The sequence below is a fragment of the Peromyscus leucopus genome, chromosome 20, assembly GCF_004664715.2.
Source record: "Peromyscus leucopus breed LL Stock chromosome 20, UCI_PerLeu_2.1, whole genome shotgun sequence".
Taxonomy (NCBI): Eukaryota; Metazoa; Chordata; class Mammalia; order Rodentia; family Cricetidae; genus Peromyscus; species Peromyscus leucopus.
Window position 1 is genome coordinate 2,716,015 of NC_051080.1, and position 18,106 is coordinate 2,734,120.

At 52.4% G+C, this 18,106-nt stretch overlaps 2 protein-coding genes across 3 annotated transcripts in view; one reads left to right on the forward strand and one right to left on the reverse strand.

The window, feature by feature from the left end:
• The first annotated feature begins 3,043 nt into the window (after nucleotides 1–3,043).
• On the forward strand, nucleotides 3,044–4,738 carry LOC119086400 (enterin neuropeptides-like). The gene is made up of 3 exons (XM_037197802.1): nucleotides 3,044–3,071; nucleotides 3,191–3,986; nucleotides 4,552–4,738. The coding sequence occupies exons 1-2, from the start codon at nucleotides 3,044–3,046 to the stop codon at nucleotides 3,928–3,930; spliced, it is 768 nt and encodes a 255-aa protein (XP_037053697.1). The 3' UTR covers nucleotides 3,931–3,986; nucleotides 4,552–4,738.
• A 6,655-nt stretch (nucleotides 4,739–11,393) lies between these two features.
• Acvr1b (activin A receptor type 1B) overlaps nucleotides 11,394–18,106 on the reverse strand; it is a 40,197-nt gene continuing 33,484 nt past the window's right edge. For both annotated transcript variants that reach the window (XM_037197350.1, XM_028874526.2), the window contains exons 8-9: nucleotides 15,880–16,010; nucleotides 11,394–14,373 (exon numbers count right to left, since the gene is read on the reverse strand). In XM_037197350.1, coding sequence (XP_037053245.1) covers nucleotides 14,248–14,373; nucleotides 15,880–16,010 — 257 coding nt within the window. In that variant the 3' untranslated portion in view covers nucleotides 11,394–14,247. The remainder of the gene's footprint in view (nucleotides 14,374–15,879; nucleotides 16,011–18,106) is intronic.

Consider the following 18,106-nt stretch of genomic DNA (forward strand, 5'->3'; position numbering starts at 1 on the left):
AGTGAGGAGTCTTGGCAAAGGAGCTGAGGGAAGCTTTGAGATCCGGGGAAGGTGTGGGGCGGGGGGTCAGACGCGGTGGGGGAGACTGCAGGAGGCCCTGGACCGGGGAGTGGGGGGCGGGCATGCATGGGGGGAGGGTTGTGGTTTCTGAGGAAGGAACAGGGAGAAATCTCTGAACAGACCTCGCAGAAGCCCCCGGGCACAGAGGGGCTGAGGGCTTCCCCGACCACCTGCATCCTAGAGGAGCTAACTAAGGCTACCTTCCTTTCCCAAAGCCAGGGGCAAGGCAGACTGTGGGAACCTGCAAGTAGAAGATTTAATTTGGAGTCGTCGTCCCCACCCCCATCCCATGCTGGAGTTCAGGCTCCCTTTCCCCACGTGGGGCTTGGAATACGCCCAGAGAAGGTGCTCAGTGTTGGGGCATGGCGGTGATGAGCCATTCTCTAATCCTGACTTAGACACCACCGTTCCCCGTACTCCTGGTTACCATGGCTGCCAGGCTGCCGGAGAGGCGGATGACCCAGCCCATGTCTGTCGTCAGTGATTCCCAAATAAGAAGTGGGAGAGGGAAGTGGTCAGTCTAGCCACCACAGAGAGAGCCTGGGGCTCCACGTTCGGACGCGCGCCATTACGTGTGTGTGTGCTTTACCTGCATCACAACAGCCGCGTGCAGTAGGTACCGGTGTTGTCCCTTACAGACCCAGGCAGAAAGCACCTTGCTGGGAGGGTCACTCAGAGGCAAAGCTGAGGTCCCAAACAGGGCAGCCTGGTTCTAGGGCTCCGGCCTACCTACTCTGGTGACTTCAGTTCTTCAACCCGAGTTTGAGCCCCACTCTGTACCAGGGGCTGGCTAGACACCGGTGTAAGTGGGGGGCTTGGTCAGGCAGGGGGCAGCATGCTGTGCACGTGCTGCGTAAGACACATACCATGGGGGGGGGGCGGGGGAAGCAAAGGCCAGAAGGCCAGGAGAGGCTGTCGTCTGCCTGTTTTGGTTCACCACTCTGGCTAGCTCCCTGCCTCTTGCCCGCCCCCAGGCCCCTGCGCCCCCACCATAGAAGAGGGAGGTGGGAGGGGAGGGGTGCTCCTCCACAGTCAGAAAGTCCAGATGGCAGGATGCTTTGTGGGGCGGGGGTTGGGGGTGGCTTGAGAGCTAAGGTCTAGCTACCTTAATGCTTTTCTCCCCGCACCCCACCCCCTTGAACCACCCAGCGGCCATTAGTTGAGGGGCCAAGGGAGTGTGTGTTAGTGGGGAACCGTGACTCTACTGAGAGCACGAACACAGATGGACCCCTGGACCGTCTGCGGCCTGCCCCTGACAGACTGCCTCTGTGTGTGTGTGTGTGTGGGGGGGGTTATAAAGGCAGAAAGTCCAAGAGTTTCTATTATATTCATTCCAGCGCTTATCCATGAAAGGACCCTCCCCAAGAGGACCCTGCACAACCTCTTCTACGAAGGAGCCACCTCCCTGCTCCCGCGGATTACTTAGTCAATGTCTGCCTAGCAGCCCCGCTGACATAGACCTCCTTCGGGCAGACACAGAGGCAGATTTCCCTCCCCACGCCCCCAGTTTGTGCAAGTGCGGCAGCCTCCGGCCTCCCAGGGAGAAGCCAGCAGCACAGGGAGCCGAAGTTCTCTCCCCTAAGAAGGAAGGTGCTGGAAACCCCAGAGCAAGTGTGAACCCAGAAGAGGCAATTTCTATAAAGTCATTGGCATGATTTCCTCAAATCCTAGGATTTCAGAGCTGGAAGGGGCCTCACGTTCTGGAAAAGATGTGTGTGGTCCCAGCCCTGCTGCCGGTAACAGCAGCCAGAGAGGAGAGACCGGCCGCAGAATGGGCTGGGGAAGCCAGGGCTCTTGATGAAGGCTGTAGCTGGCAGCTGCAGGAGACCGCCCCATGCCTGCCTGCTTCCCCGCCCGCCCCTCGGGGCTCCGGGAAAGGATGGGTAGTCCTAGGTGCCTCCCTGTGGGCTGGTGACGCCCTCTGCTGGTCACGAGCCTTGTGGTGGAAAATCTCTGGACTCAAAGGTGGTTGCCCGGACACCCAGCAGTGTTTTAGGATCCCACACGGCCTTTGTGCCTCTCAGGAGGATCTGTGCTTGGCTGGTCATGGAGGTCACAGCGAGGGACTGGTGAGGAGGGAGATGATGCAGGTGAGTTGCACTGGAGACTGGCACTGGCTGGGTTTTCTGGGGACAGTAACCTCCCTTCACAGCCCAGCTCCAGAGCTCAGCCTTCTGCGGCTCTCCCCGACCTCCTCAGAAGCCACACCCCTTGTCTGGCATCTGTTCTCTTCCTCCAATCTGCTGCAGCCTTCAGCAGGCCTTCTGGCACTCCAGAATGTCCCCTGCCCCTCGTGCCTCCCCGCAAATGCTCTGTGGATCTGCTCCTGCTAAATCTATACTCCGTCTGCAACTTCTGCAGAAGCAGGTGTCTCGTTCCCAGGGAGTTCAGGTTTCCCGGCTCCTTGGCTCCAGCTGCCCTGGCTGAGATGGGCTGGGTCTGAGGAGGGACCTGGACAGTGTGGGATTAGTGGGGGATGTCTAATGGACAAAGTTCTCACTTCTTTAGGACAACCGTTTGCCAAGTCTCCTACCAACCCACAATCACCTCCTGTAACCTCACAGACCTGCTTAAACCCTGGGGTACCCTCAGGAAGTTGGAACACTAGCGCTGTGGAAGTTCGGGCCTTCTAGAGCCTCAGTGAAGCAGTTACGTCAGGACCCAGAACTGGCAAGGATGAATAGCTCCGTGGATGCCGCCTCCGCTTCTGCCCTGGGGGTGGGGGTGGGGGTGGGGGTGAGCAGGACAAGGCCTGGGGTTCAGCTGGCCCGCTGGTCCACCAGGAATGAGGGGCTGCATGGCATCACTGCCCGCTCGCTCGCTCTCAGGAGGCCGTGAACAGCCGGTGGGCAGCTGGCTGGGCAGGGGATGCTTGTTTTCTTAATGGCTCCTGTTGCCTAACAATGTTCATGGGCGAGTGCGGGGGGGGGGGGGCGCTAGGGAGGGTTCTAGCAGCAGGCCCGATCCAGCACAGCTCAGCGACATGACTCCTAGGAGACAGGACAGCTTGTGTTGGATATGGGTGTCTCAGGGTCTAGTCCCATCCAGAGGCCAAGGGCCATCTGCCTCTTGATTGGTCGGTTGGAGTGACGGAGGGTTTTCCTCAGAGCAGCAGCACCTCACTCCTAAGACCTGGAGTACGCATTCTCTTACCCCTCACTTCAGCACAGGTACTCATGGGGAAAGCGGGAAGTGACAGCTCCCAGGCCCGGCTCCACAGAGCGCTTCCCTGTGGGCAAATGCACACCTGTGGGCAAATGTACACCTGTGGGCAAGTGCACACCTGTGGGCAAGTGCACGCCTGTGGGCAAGTGCACACCTGTGGGCAAGTGCACACCTGTGGGCAAGTGCACGCCTGTGGGCAAGTGCACACCTGTGGGCAAGTGCACAACTGTGGGCAAATGCACACCTGTGGGCAAGTGCACACCTGTGGGCAAATGTACACCTGTGGGCAAACGCACACCTGTGGGCAAATGCACACCTGTGGGCAAATGCGCACCTGTGGGCAAATGCACACCTGTGGGCAAGTGCACACCTGTGGGCAAGTGCACACCTGTGGGCAAGTGCACAACTGTGGGCAAATGCACACCTGTGGGCAAGTGCACACCTGTGGGCAAGTGCACACCTGTGGACAAGTGCACACATGTGGGCAAATGCACACCTGTGGGCAAGTGCACACCTGTGGGCAAGTGCACACCTGTGGGCAAGTGCACACCTATTCCTAGTGTAATCCTTGGCTTCCTCTCAGGGACAGCATTGTGCATCCGGCTCCCAAACCCCAAAACACATATGCTAGACCTTCAGGCCAAGGCCCTGCCACTGACTCCTGACAGAAGTCAACTTCCCCTTCCTGCCACGGTTTGTGTCTGATCGTCTCCGAATCCGTGTCTCCTGCCCACCGGCTCCCCCTTTCGGTCCTGCCCAAGGTCAGTACAGACTTTCCCTACAGACAGGCAGGGCCACACCACTCCCCTGACGACAGTCCTCTGCTGTGTCTGAATGCTGGTGTCCCACAGACTCAGCCCTCGCTGTGACAAGGTCTTTAGGAGGTGGTTGGGTCAGCAGGGCTCTGTCGTCATGAATGGGACCGGTGCTGGCTGGTTTTGATGTCAACTTGACATAGGCTGGAGTTGTCTGAAAGGAGGAAGCCTCAGTTGAGAAAATGCCAAGTGTCTCACTATGTAGCCCTTGCTCACCTGAAACTCACTGTGTAAACCAGGCTGGCCTTAAACTCGAGAGATCTGTCTGCCTCTGCCTCCAAAAAATGCGGAGATTAAAGGCGTGCCCTATCTGGCCCAGACTGATTAGCAACAGGAACAAACTAAGACACCCTTCAATGGCATTATTCCTACATGAAGAGTGGGGAGTAAGGTTGTTTGTTTGTTTGTTTGCTTTGGTGATTTTGGTTTTTAAAAGGGTCTCATCACGGGGCCTTGAAACCCGTATATAGCCAACAATAACCTCGAGCCTCTGTTTCCTGCCTCTCCACAGGAGACCTATGCATCACCACGCACCCAGTTTTATACATCGCTGAGAATCAATGTGCACCACCAGCGCAACTATATTCCCAGCTCTAGTAGGTTTTAACTTATGGTACAGTAGGCATGCTAGCTATTAAGGAAAGTTTGGGGGCTGGGGAGACGGCTCAGCAGTAAGAGCATTGGCTGCTCTTCCAGAGGACCCGGGTTCAATTCCCAGGACCCACATAGTGGCTCACAGCTGTCTGTAACTCCAAGATCTGACACCCTCACACAGACACATAAAATAAAATAAAAATTAATTTAAAAAAAGAAAAGTATGGGCTGGAGAGATGGCTCAGCGGTTAAGAGCACTGATTGCTCTTCCAGAGGTCCTGAGTTCAATTCCCAGCAACCACATGGTGGCTCACAACCGTCTGTAATGAGATCTGGCGCCCTCTTCTGGCCTGCAGGCAGAACACTGTATACATAATAAATAAATAAATAAATCTTTAAAAATGAAAAAGAAAGATAAGAAAAGTTTGGAGACCAACACAAGAGGGAAATCTGATCCGCAGAGGAAGTTGTCCCAGCAGAGGTGACAGAGTCCTTCAGTGACAATTCTGCCGTCCCGCCTCCCTTCTCAACCCAGGAACAGCTTCAGGTGACTCCCCCTCCTCACATTCCCGGCTTCCTTGATGTGACCGGAATGACCATCTCTGGGTTTGTGTTGTTGTGGTTGTCAGGATTTATCTTTGTGAGTGTTCTGCCTACATGTATGCAGGTGCATGCGCGTTGCCCACAGAGGCCGGAGGAGGACGTTGGATTCTCCCAGAACCGGAGTGACAGTTGTGAGCTGCCATGTGGGCACTGGGAATGGAAGCCCAGTCCTCTCCAAGAGCAAGTGCTTTTAACTACTGATTCATCTCTCCAGCCTCCTGTTTATGTATTGTGTGTGTGTGTGTGTGGGGGGGTGTGTGTCTTAGCGCCACAGTGTGAGTGTGGAGGTCGGGGGACAACTTGTGGGAACTGATTCTCTCCTCCCATTATGTGGGTATCGGGGACCAAATCACACCATCAAGGCAAGCGTCTTTACCTGTTGAGCTGTCTCACCAGGTCCCTTGGTTTTTTGTTTTTTGTTTTGTTTTGTTTTTAGACAGAGTCTCATTGTGTATCCCTGGCTGGCTTAGACTCATTATGTAGACCAGGCTGGCCCTCTGCCTCCCAGGTTCTGGGATTGAAGGCGATCTCCACCCTTCAGGGGCCCCTTGTCTTTAGAGACAGGTGTTCTGTAGCTCAGGCTGGCCTCCAGATTACCTCAACCTCTTTCTTGTGCTGGAATTATAGGTGTACACTAGGCATGTGCTGTGGATATGTTCTGTATGCTGTGAATGTGTTGCTCTGATTGGTTGATAAATAAAATGCTGATTGGCCAGTAGCCAGGCAGGAAGTATAGGCGGGACAAGCAGAGAAGAAAATTCTGGGAACAGGAAGGCTGAGTCAGGAGTCGCCAGCCAGACACAGAGGAAGCGAGATGTAAAAGTACCAGTAAGCCACAAGCAATGTGACGTGACAAGTTATAGGTTAACAGAAATGGGTTAATTTAAGATTTAAGAACAGATAGCAAGAAGCCTGCCACAGCCATACAGTTTATAAGTAATATAAGTCTCTGTGTGTTTACTTGGCTGTGGGACTGGGAGATGAGACAGATTTGTTCCTGGGCAGAACCAGGAAAACTTCAGCTACAGGCATGTAGTATCTCTGCTTGGTTTTTAAAATTTTATTCTTTTACAGTTTCATGCAGGCATATATTTCAGTCACATCCTCCCCCTCTCCCCCCATGACCTTCTCTTACACACTCATGGATCTTGGACGGTAACATCCTTTTTATTTTTTCCCTGGAGCTGAGGACCGAACCCAGGGCCTTGCACTTGCTAGGCAAGCGCTCTACCACTGAGCTAAATCCCCAAACCCGGTAACATCCTTTAACCCTCTCTTGCTCAGTCAGTAGGCCGGTGCCCATTTCAAAATACATGTCTCCTTTACCCCAACCTCCGCTCTCCCATGGTCGCCACGGCCCTGTCTGTTCTTGCCATGGTTCTTCCTCCTCCCCACACCCTGCAGCAGCCATCTGTTCTCAAGGAGGGAAGACCGTGGAGAGCTCTGTCCTTCTCTCCCTAGACATCTCACCTGTGGCTCTGGGATGCCCAGTACTGCTCTGTAATGGGGCTTGCCCTAATCTGCCTTATATTTGTACAAATGTGACCTCTCTAGATCAAGCAGTCCTTGAAGTCAGGGGCCTGGCTGACATGTCTGTGTTCTGCCTATATTTTAAATCCCAAGGATACTCAGGAAATAGCTAAAAGCTCATCTGTTCCTGAGACCCCCAGAGCCCACACACCCATCTTTGGCTTCCAAGGAGCATCCTCAAAAGGATCCGGTTTTGGCTGCCACCCTCCACGGTCCTGGGACCCGTCGTATTGACAAGCTGCAGTGCCCAGTTGTTAGGTCAAGTATCAACACAGATGTTGCTGTAAAAGAAAGTTTTAGACGTGATTAACATTGAAGTCAGTGGGCTTTTGTTTGTTTGATATGGAGTCTTAACCTACAGCCCACACTGGTTTGGAACTCACTCTGTAGTCAGGATGGCTTCCAATCTATGGCGATTCTCCTGCCGCAGTTTCCTGAGTGCCCGGATTACAGGTGTGAGCCGCCATGCCTGACTAAATCAGTAGACGTTGACTAAAGCAGAATGACCTCTGTTATTGTTTTTGTGTTACTGTAACAAAGCTGGGTGGTGACGACACAGGCCTTTAATCCCAGCACTCTGGAGGCAGAGGCAGGTGGATCTCTGTGAGTTCAAGACCAGCCTGGTCTACAGAACAGGGCTGTCAGGGCTGTGGACAGTCAGGGCTACACAGACAAACAGTCTGGAAAACACCAGCCAACAAAACAACCTTGATACATGTGAGATCACAGTTTTGGACGATTCAGTCTGTGATCGACAGCCCTGCTACCTTGAGTCTGGGAGGCAGGACATCATGATGGGTCCATGAAGAGCAAAGCCTCTCAACTCAGCGAGAGGATGGCCATTCCCAGCCTAATTTCTATCAGGTCCTTCATCTCATCACCTTCCAGCTTTCAAGTTTGGTGTCCTGGAAGGTTGCAAAAGTATGGGTCCCACAATCCATTACGGAGGCTGTGCAGGCTGGTGCTGTAAGAATGGGTGCCACAATCCATTACGGAGGCTGTGCAGGCTGATGCTGTAAGAATGGGTCCCACAATCCATTACGGAGGCTGTGCAGGCTGATGCTGTAAACTTAACAGGATCTACAGTCACCTCGGAACTAAGACCGAGCAGGCCGGGGAAGGATTGTCTAGACTAGGTTAGCCTCTCATGTCTGTGGGTGATTATCTAGATTATATTGAGGTGGGAGTGTCCACCCTCAAATGTGGATGGCACCATCCCATGCACTAGGGCCTTGGACTGCATTAAAAGGAGAAACAAAGCTGAGCATGAGCCGTTATTGTGGTCCCGAGTGAGCAATGACCCCAGTTGCATCTCCAAGCTCCTGCCATTGGGACAGACTGTACTCTCACACCGTGAACCCCGACAACCTTCCTTAAGGTTGCATCTGTCGGTATTTTGTAACTAAGAAAATGTAATTAACACAAGGACATATTCCCAATGACTTCAAGTCCTCCCACCGCGTCCCAGTGGCGCTGGGACTGGAGACCAAGCTTTGAACGTGGACCTTTAGGGTACACTTACCTAAACAACAGCATTCCTACACATGTGGGTTTTCTACGGTTGAAGGCCTTGAACTGAGGTGTGGAAGGAAGGACTCGGCCTTTAGATTCAAGACCGCAGGGCCAGTTCTCCCTGGGAGCTCTGGTCTGTTGGTCATTTTTCAAATGTTTTATTTGCTAGCCCTTACAACTAACTCAGTGCCTCAGTCCGTGTCTGTCTCTCTTCCTGTCTGTCTGTCTGTATCTCTCTTTCACACACACACACACACACACACACACACACACACACACACACCTCTAAAAACTTCCTGTTATCATATTGGTTGTTTTTCTGCAGGAACCTCGTTCCACCATTTCTGGCTTAATCCAAGCCTTTCACTCGCTCAGTCACTCCCACCCTCTTCTGTTCCCCCAGTCAGAGGCTTGAGCTGTAATTACTCCTAATTTTGCTTTGTGTTCAGCAAGCATATTTCCCAGGACTGTAAAAATGTGAAACCGAACACCAAGGATGCCCCCTCCAGATGAATTTAATGTCTCCAGTGTCACAGGCCTTCCAGTGCCGACACAGCGACTTCGGATAATACGGGAAGACGTGCCAGGTGTCTGCCACTCTGGTGATCAGGCTGGCAAAGCTGACCCTGCAAATCATGCCTAGGTCCCAGATGGGCAAGAGACCGATCAGCCATGGGATGGGCTACAGGGAACCTGCATGAGGTCAGGGTTGAGCTCACATAAACCTCTGCCTTTCTTTCTAGAATAGGGCAGACCACATGAACCTCAGCAAGGACCTTGGGCTTCTGCCATGACCTTTGACAAGGGAAGTATGGCCAGGACATAAGGACAAGTTAATCTGGGTTATTGGGGCATGTGTCAAACTTACAGCAATCTCCTAGAGATCTGTTGGTTGATTTTCAGCTTAGCAATCACAAATGGGAGAACACCAGAAAACCATGGGTGAGAACTGGGACTTCGACCCGGGAGAGCTGGGCGGTGGGGTAAGTTCTACAGGACACTGTGGTGAAGACAGGGACCTAGCCACACCCAGGATGGGGAGAGGCTGCCTTGTGAAGGGATGCACTGGAGCTCAGCAACGAGCTTGGGAGTCGAGTCTGCAGTGTCCTGCTCTCCTGTCCGCCACTGACTACTGGGGGCAGTTTCCACCCTGGCCACCCTGGCTCTAGTGAGGATCAGGAAGGCAGCCACCTCGGGTGAAGAAGACGGATGTGTGGAGGCGGGAGACAGTAGGTGCTACAGGGCCGCAAAGAACACTCTTAGATCCAAGGTCTTCCCCAACCATGAGCTCATGGTCCCGGTCAATCCATTTCAGTTCTCTAATAACCATCCACTTTATAATCCATAATGACAATAATGCCTACTTCATGTGGTTGTTTTTAGGGTTAAATAGTTAGTACATAAACCAATATTCGGATCCAGCACAATCATTAGCAACTTTTGATTTGAGACAGGGTCTATGAAGTCCCAGCTGTTCTGGAACTTGTTATAAAGACTAGGATGGCCTTGAACCCAGAGATTCTCCTGCCTCTGCCTCCTGAGCGTTGGGATTAAAGGCGTGAGCCACCACCACACTCAGCTTTAGCAGTGTTTTAAGTTTTTATAATTTTTTTTTATAAATTTAAATTACTTTATTATGTGTATGTGTGTGGTTGTGTGTGTGTGTGTGTATGTGTGTGCGTGCGTGCGTGCGCGTGCGTGCACATGTGCCACAGCCTGTAGGGTGTGGTTAGAGGATGGATTCTCCTGTTTCACTCTCCTACCTCACCATGGAAATCCTTTTTACCAACAGAACCACTTTCCTGCTGCACAGTAAGTTCTCAATCGGCCTTTGCTGGTATTAATTGAATATTGTTCATATTTGACAGCTACTTTCAAACATTTTCCTCTTCTCCTTCTTTTTTAGTTTTTCAAGACAGGGTTTCTCTGTGTAACAGTCTTGGCTGTCCTGGAACTCACTCTGTAGACCAGGCTGGCCTCAAACCCAGAGATCCGCCTGCCTCTGCCTCCCGAGTGCTGGGATTAAAGGCGTGCGCCACCACCGCCCGGCCCTTTAAACGTTCTTGTGGCCTTTACCTAAGTGGGAGGGAGAACGCACACTCCACAGAAGGCACTCGGGAGCTGCGAGTCCCGTCCCCTGTCCCCCCCCCCCCCAGCAGTCTGCAGATGGATGTCATGGCCCTGGATGTTAGGACACGATGCCAGACATCTGCAGAACTGGTGCCTGGTGGAAGGAATCCTGGGGACCCCCTTATCTGGGGTCCCCTTGGCTCAGAGGTACAGAACGCAGCCTGCTGGAACTAGGTCCAAGAATGGAGTTGTGTGAGAAGAATTCTGAGTGCTTCTAAAAAAAAAAAAAAAAGACAGGAGTTTTATGACCTCAGTTTCTTCAAAAACCCAGAACTGTTCTTGGAGTGAGTTTACATGCCCCTTCCAGGTACAGCGGAGAGACGTGAGCTTAACTCAGATTACCCATCATGACTGACTATTGCTATCTGTTCACAGGCCGCTACAGAACAACATGTTTTCCCACTTGTAGCATGTCGCTGTGATTGTATACAGCTTGAGCTCATGAGAACATTACTCAGGTGACCTTTCTTTTACCCTCAGGATATGAACTGTCTGATGCTCTGAATAAAGTTGGCTTTTATTGCATGAGACTTTACTCTGCCTCATTTTTAGGCCCCACTTTCTCGGGTCCAACTACCAACCAGAGTGATGAATACCAGCCACACTCTGAAAACTGCAGCAAAACTATTGACTCAGACCTGAGTTTCTCGAGAACCCCAGAACTCAGTTACACATCAGTCTAGGTGAGGGGATGGACGTAAAACTGGGCAAGCTCTTATTGTGCCTTGGAGAGTCAGTGGCCTGTGATTAACCAGAACCATCAATAAATACCCTTTTTCTGTAAACAGACCAAAATGCTAACAGATAACACAAAGCAGCCTCTCTACCTCAGGCTGCTCTGTCACACAGTAAGTCCCAGAAGTCCTGACATGAGGTCAGCACTTCCGGCCCTGTTCAAGCGCCACACACAAGGCACCCACCACCCATCCCCACCCTGGCCAAACCCTGGGCAGTCATTACATACAAGGCAGATGGCACCAGAGCAACTCTGTGAATAAAACTTTAATAATGTACAGCAGAAACTGGACAGGCTCGTTCTTATATTAAAACAAAAAATTTCCTATATTACAATATATTTACATTTGCATACTGAAGAGGTAAAGTGTCTAAGTGGCTATTTTACAGTCCTTTCTAATAAATTGTACAAAAAACAAACAGAAGTACCGAGGACGCCGTTCAGGGGCCTGGATGGTGCCCTAAGAACAGGCTTGGACTTGGTCTGTGAATCCAGAATCCAGAGGTGCAGGGAGCCCTGTGGATCAGGGCAGCCTCAGGGAGCCAAAACAGTTTCAGTGTCTCCCAACTCTCAGCTTACTGTAAAGAGTAGTGGGACAGGGTGGGGTTTCCCCCAAACCTGCTCACGTCTTCCTGAGAGGCGGCCGAGCCCCTGGGAGGAGGGTAGTGGCGCGGGAGTCACTGTGGATGTACGCTGGCAGACAGCAGGACTCTACAGTTCCATCGTCACCTGTAATCACGAAGGTGCAGCTGCAAGGGAGGGGGGGACGTCAGCAGGGGTGGGTTAAGAGGTTCCCCCAATGACACAATTGGGACTCAAGGGAAATAGTTCAACGGCCAGTAAATTGGCCCAAAGAATTAAAGGAAGATCCCCTTTAATGCAAGGAAAGAAGTTACGAACCAGGAAATAAATAGAGAACACGGGGAGACCGAGGCAGGAGAAGCTGGGCTGGAGGCAGTTCCCCTGCATGTACTCATGCCTCCCCTGGGGCAGGAAGGGCACACAAGGCAGGCAGTGCTTTGGGGTTTCACCTGGGTTTCTAAACTCCAGGCCTCCCCGTCCTCTGCCTGAGGGGATGTAGTATCCTCTTCCCTCAGTGGTCTTAAGAACAGGAACCCTAGGCTCAGAAGGCTCTCCGGGCAGCCGCAGGCCCTCCTGGTCTTCAGGCGGGTGCTCACGCCCTCCCGGGATGCGGGTGCTCACGCCCTCCCGGGATGCGGGTGCTCACGCCCTCCCGGGATGCGGCTCCTCCTCTGGCGCCCCAGGCGCAGCACCCAAGCCTGCCTCCTTCCCAGAGGTCCTCCCAGGTCTAGCACTCAGCAGGCACGCGCAACTCAAACTGCTGAGCAAATGTTGGGAAAGTGCAGCCAGGTGGCGAGGCCCCGAGGGCTGAGGCTGCTGGCGGAGGGTGTGCTTGGGACCCAGGACACCAAGTCCCCAGGGAGGAGGAGCTCTCGCTGCTGAGTGGGAACCGGCTCAGGCGCACAGACGAACGTTTCCAGTGACTCAACTATGTGCGTTTGATTCTAGAGAATGTTTCTGTGGTGTTTTGTTTGTTTTCGGGATTTCTTTAAAAACAAACATACTAAGAGGTAATTGTCACATAGAGATGGTTTTCCTTTTACAAAAACTTAAGAGTATTAAAGTTAAAATCCTGACCCTCCCAATAAAATAAAATAAAATAAAATAAAATGAATTAAAACAAACCACTCCAGTTACAAGTTATGGCTTCAAAGTTATGATATACCTAAGATATGCTGACCAAATCACCACCACAGCAGGCTTCTAGAACTCATTAAATACTACGCTTAGGTTAAACACCATATTCAACCCAGATCGCTCCCTTCAGTAGGGACCCGGAAGTGGATGCGAGTCTCTCCTCTTCCCTCTACCCTCCTCAGAGAATCCAGTACAAGAGGCTCATGCAGATGCCTCCCTCCCGCCCCTTGCCTCCCTCCCCTCCCTCTGCAGCCCATCCCTCCCCACCCCAAACCCACCACCACCAAAAATATACACTGCAGTCTGCAGAATCTGGGGTGGGACACACAGATGTTACATTCCAATCTGAGTCCCAAGATCTGGCTTCAGATTCCTTGGCCCTTCCTTACTGCTGCTGAGGAAGCTGCCCTTGGCTGGCTCATTTCCCATGGCTGATGTGGAAACACAACACCCAAGACTTGCATGACATTCTTTCTCTGCTCACCCTGCCCCCCATTCTGACCCAAAAGGCTCTCACACCATGGACAAGCGGGCCAGCTTTGGTTCTGGTCTGAAATGGAAGAGGGTCTGTGGCACAGGGTGGCCAAGCAGCCTGCTGAGAAAAGGCCCGACGGGCTGGGGACGGGGGAGACCTTCAGGAGGGCACCAGGTGAATAGATGCTGCTCACTCTGAGAGGTGCCAGCACTCGGAGACAGTATGGCCACCACACCCTGGCCTGCACATGCACAGAAAGCTCAAGCAGGTAAGTGTGCACCTACACACACACACACACACACACACACACACACACACACACACACAAGGGCGTGGCACAGACCAGGCACAATGTGGGACACACCTCGGCACATGCACACTTGGCTGGACAGACAGGCAGCAGGTGGTATCTCTAACAGCAGCCCCTCCAGATGTCCACGCGAAGGGGTGGTGACGCTCAGGACTGCCCGTGAGAGCGGTTACACTTCCAGCTCCTCTGAACACCTTGGTGCCAGGCTGACTGGTCCCTGGAGGAAAACCTGCAGACCCGCAGACCACAAGGTCCAGGGGCTGCTCCGGGGAGAGCCCAGCACCCCGTCACCACTGCCGGCTACAGGCCGGATGCACTGGGCTTTGTGTGCTTCCCACTGCAGCAGTTGGACTTTCGGCATCGAGGTCTCTACATAACTTGCTCTCAGAGTCTCCATGCCATCAGGAGGTAAATATAAAAAGTGTCTGTGTCTCAAACCCAATATGGGAGTGTCCGCGTCTCCCGGGCTCAGTCCCTCTTGCAGGCCAGGGCTCTGGTCAGAGGGCTGGGCAGAAACAAGAGGTAGGCCTCCAGTACTGAGCACGGCGGCTGGAGTCGTCTTCACTGCCCAGGTTCTGTGTGTAGGCAGAGGAGCAGCTTAGATTTTCACGTCTTCCTGCACGCTTAGCTGGGACAGCGTCTTCTTGATGCGCAGCGCCGTCAGGCGGGCAGCGCCATTGGCGTACCAGCACTCCCGCATCATCTTCCCCATCACCCGCAACGCCTGCGCAGAGAAACCACAGTGACCCACAGAAGCCGGGGCCATTGGCTCAGGGCCGCCTCCCTGTCAGTCAGGTCGGATCCACCCACGATGCTTGCATGCTTTCTTCCCCAGCTTTTCCTTCCCTAAGGGGCAGGTGTACAAGGGAAGGGCAGGCAGCAGCGGAAGGCTGGTTCTTTCAGCCTCACACTCAACTAAATCCACTTCAGGGTGCCCAGGGTACACTTTGGGAAATGCTGTTTTCCTACACAGCAGGAGGGCACTGGCTCAAATGTGAGTCTGCAGCTGTGTTCCTAGGTGCGGAGTCGCCCCCTAGCGGCCAGGCTCTTTAACAGTAGAGGCGAACTCTCTCCCTACTCCGGTTTCCAGAATCAGCAGAGCTGTGCCTTACCCTGAAATCTGCCCAGGATGTACCTCAGAGGTGATGAGCACAGCCGTAAAGGCAAGGGGGTAAATGACAGGTGTGTTCACTGGCTCGACTGTGGTACTGTTCACACCTACTCCGGATGTGTCTCGGCACAGTGAACCTCAATGTAAGTTTGTTTGTTACAATGAAGCTACATAAATAAATAAAACAGCACCAAGAAAAGCAAGGCCGTGAGTGGGGGGCCTGTGTCCTCTGCTAGGCAGACCACGTTCCCTCAAGTCTCCACGTTAGTTAGGGGTTTATCACAAAACTCCCCACATTTCAGCTACCTCCCATTCCAAGTGCCCTAGACTGGAATTCGGGTTCTCCATCCGATTCACACTCCTCTTCCCTCAAGCCCTTTTATCTGCAGTTTCCACAAAGGCCACTGTCTCAGGCCTGCCTCTTTCTGGTACCCAGCCTGAACCACGGCTGAGCCTCCCTGGCCTGTGGCTACAGGGCCACTTTTCTAGTGTGGCAGTTCTGTAAGAGCCATGCTGAGTGAGGCTGGAACCCAGGCCTTGCACTGGGTGACACCCGCAGGCAATTTTGATAGGCCAACAGCTCTGTTTATTTTTGTTTGTCTCTTCCTGACTACCTCCCTCATGGCAGGGACTTCCTTTTCTTGTACGTTACCATTTCCAAAGGGACACTCTATAACACCAGGAAAATGACAATAGCCACAAAGGACTTGTGTGTAGAAAGGCACACACTGAGTACCCCGTATCTGAAATGCTTGGGACAGGAAGTGCTATGGACTTGGGATCCTCTCCGTCTATAATACCTGCATATGCATTTACGCAGAGAAGGGACTAGAGCCACCTATGAACAAGAAACTCACACTTCTTTTCCATCTTAAACTCAGTCTCAAAGTGACTCTGTGTAATGTTTTCAGTGTGCCTGCATATGACTATGACCCGTCACCTGGGTCATAGGTGTCACATGAGGCCAAGTGTAGGATTTCCTAGTTGTAATACTATGTTAAAGATTAAAAAGTTTTGTATTTTGGATTTACAGACAAAAGATATACTCAAAAAGCAGACCTGGGAGTTGGCCCTCCCTTGGCCGACCGAGGAGTCTCAGGTGTCTAACAAGCTCCCTACCTCGTAACTCTGCCACCAGTTGGGGATGTTGGGCCGTAACTTCTGGTCACAGACGACCTTTCTCATTTCCTCGATGGAAGGGTCGGAGGGTACTAAGTCATAATACGGCAGTTGATATTCTTCATGGACTCCTAGGAAAAAAGAAAACCTAGTCACCAACAGAAGGAAGGGTGAGTTCCTCCAAACCCAGTGACAGCCATGCTTTGAGCCGTGACTTCTCACTACAGCGAGCTCAGTTCCTCTGGACAAGGCTGCTGGTTCCAGGCACGCTAACAAGGAGCACCAGGAGCACCAGCACACACACAGTCCGGGCCTCTAGTCCCGGCATGGGAGGCCGGGGCAGGCCGACTGTGAGTTCAAGCTCGTCTCATAATCCCATCTCAAACAGAAACAAGGCAAAAACAAAAATTGACAAGCATAGCCAAGAAAGTCTGTATTCATTAAAAAAAAAGAAAAAAGAAAGAAAAAAGGAGCAGAAAATGTTGGACTACTAGGGTCACGTGAGCATTTTCCAACGGACCGAGGTGGTAACGTCTAAACAGACTACGGAGCCTGACAGGAGCACAGTTTTATTTCATTGGATGTGAGGGCGATCTGGCTGCGACATCTGTCACCCCATCGATACCTGGGTTAATTCAGGTGACAGGGCTGGCCAGGCGGGTGTCCCCTTCCACCCTCACCACTCCATGTGCGTCCCCCTGAAGCTGCGCCCTTCCCCAAATGGAGGAGGACTGGTCTTCGGTTAAGGGCACACAGGGGCTGTCTCCCCTGCGAGGACCTCCAAACTGGCTCCCAAGGTCCTGTTCTTGTCTTTTGAGACAGGGCCTCTCGACATAGTCCTAGCTGTCCTGGAACTCACTAAGGAGACCAAGCTGGCTTTGAACTCACAGATCCTCCTGCCTCAGGCATGCACCACCCACCAGGAGGGAACAGTATTTTTTAACTCATCGGTTCACAGTAACGCTAGAAAAAGACAGCTCCATCCTGCCGGGTGCCGAGAGTGAAGCAGGTCTTCTGGAAGCCCTGGGGCTGGGAAGCAGCGCATGGTTCCTGTGCTTCCTATTGTGAGCACACGGGGCGGGCCAACAGGAAGTGGGCGGACCTGTGCCTCACTGTTTTTCCCTTTCGTGGTTCCAGACAGGGTCTCATTTGGCTGGCCTTGAAGCCATGGTCCTCAGCCTCAGTCTCTGAGGTGGGCTAGGGGAAGTGGCCAGCACACCCCCTGGAAGCCTTCCTTCACAAGAACAAACACAGCTGACTCAGAGGAGGTAAAGACCTCGAATGAATGCTGCCATGTTGGATTTTTAACCTCCGGCTGTCAACATCATAAAGGGACAAACCAACATTCTGTACTTTGTATTAGAAGCCCAGAATAATGCCCATGAAATATTTTTGCTCCAAATAAACAAAATTCCCAACCTGGATGTGATTCTAAAACATAATAGTTTGGTAGATATACCAAACTACCAATTCACAGGAAATGTCAGGAACAGGAGGCCACGGGGATCCTCCAGTAAGGTAAGAAGGGAGACAATGGGGAGCAGAGACTTCAGAGGTGCGTTCAGATCCGCAGTGACAGCATCTGCACTCCGACGTGAACTCGTGTGGGTTGTCAGACCCAAAGGCTCACACACACTGGGCCAGCACTCTCCTGTGGACATATGGCCTATCCCATGCTGGCCTCAAAATTTCAATCCTCCTGTCTTAGCCTCCTGGGTACTAGGATTATAGGTCTACACCACTACCCCCAGGTCACACGTAAGTAAGTGCTCTACCACTGAACTACATCCTAAACTCCCACTGCACCGCCTGACAGGGTCTCACTAATTTCACAGGGGCTTCAACTGGGAGTCCTCTTGCTTCCACATCCCATGATTCACTTTTAAGAGTGGAGTAACTGTGGTATTTTAAATTCTTATCCTTTAGATTTACACATAAGAATCCATGGTTAAGTGCAGGGCAGTGGTGACGCACACCTTTAATCCCAGCCCTCGGGAGGCAGAGGCAGGTGGATCTCTGTGAGTTTGAGGCCAGCCTGGGCTACAGAGCGAGTTCCAGGACAGCCAGGACTACACAGAGAAACCCTGTCTTGAAAAACCAAAAACGAAAAAAAGACTGATGTATTTACGCACGTGCACCATGTGCGTGCCTGGTGCCGGCAGAGGTAGGAAGGAGGAGTCAGATCTCCTGGAACTGGAGTTAGGGGTAGCTGCGGGCTGCCACAGGA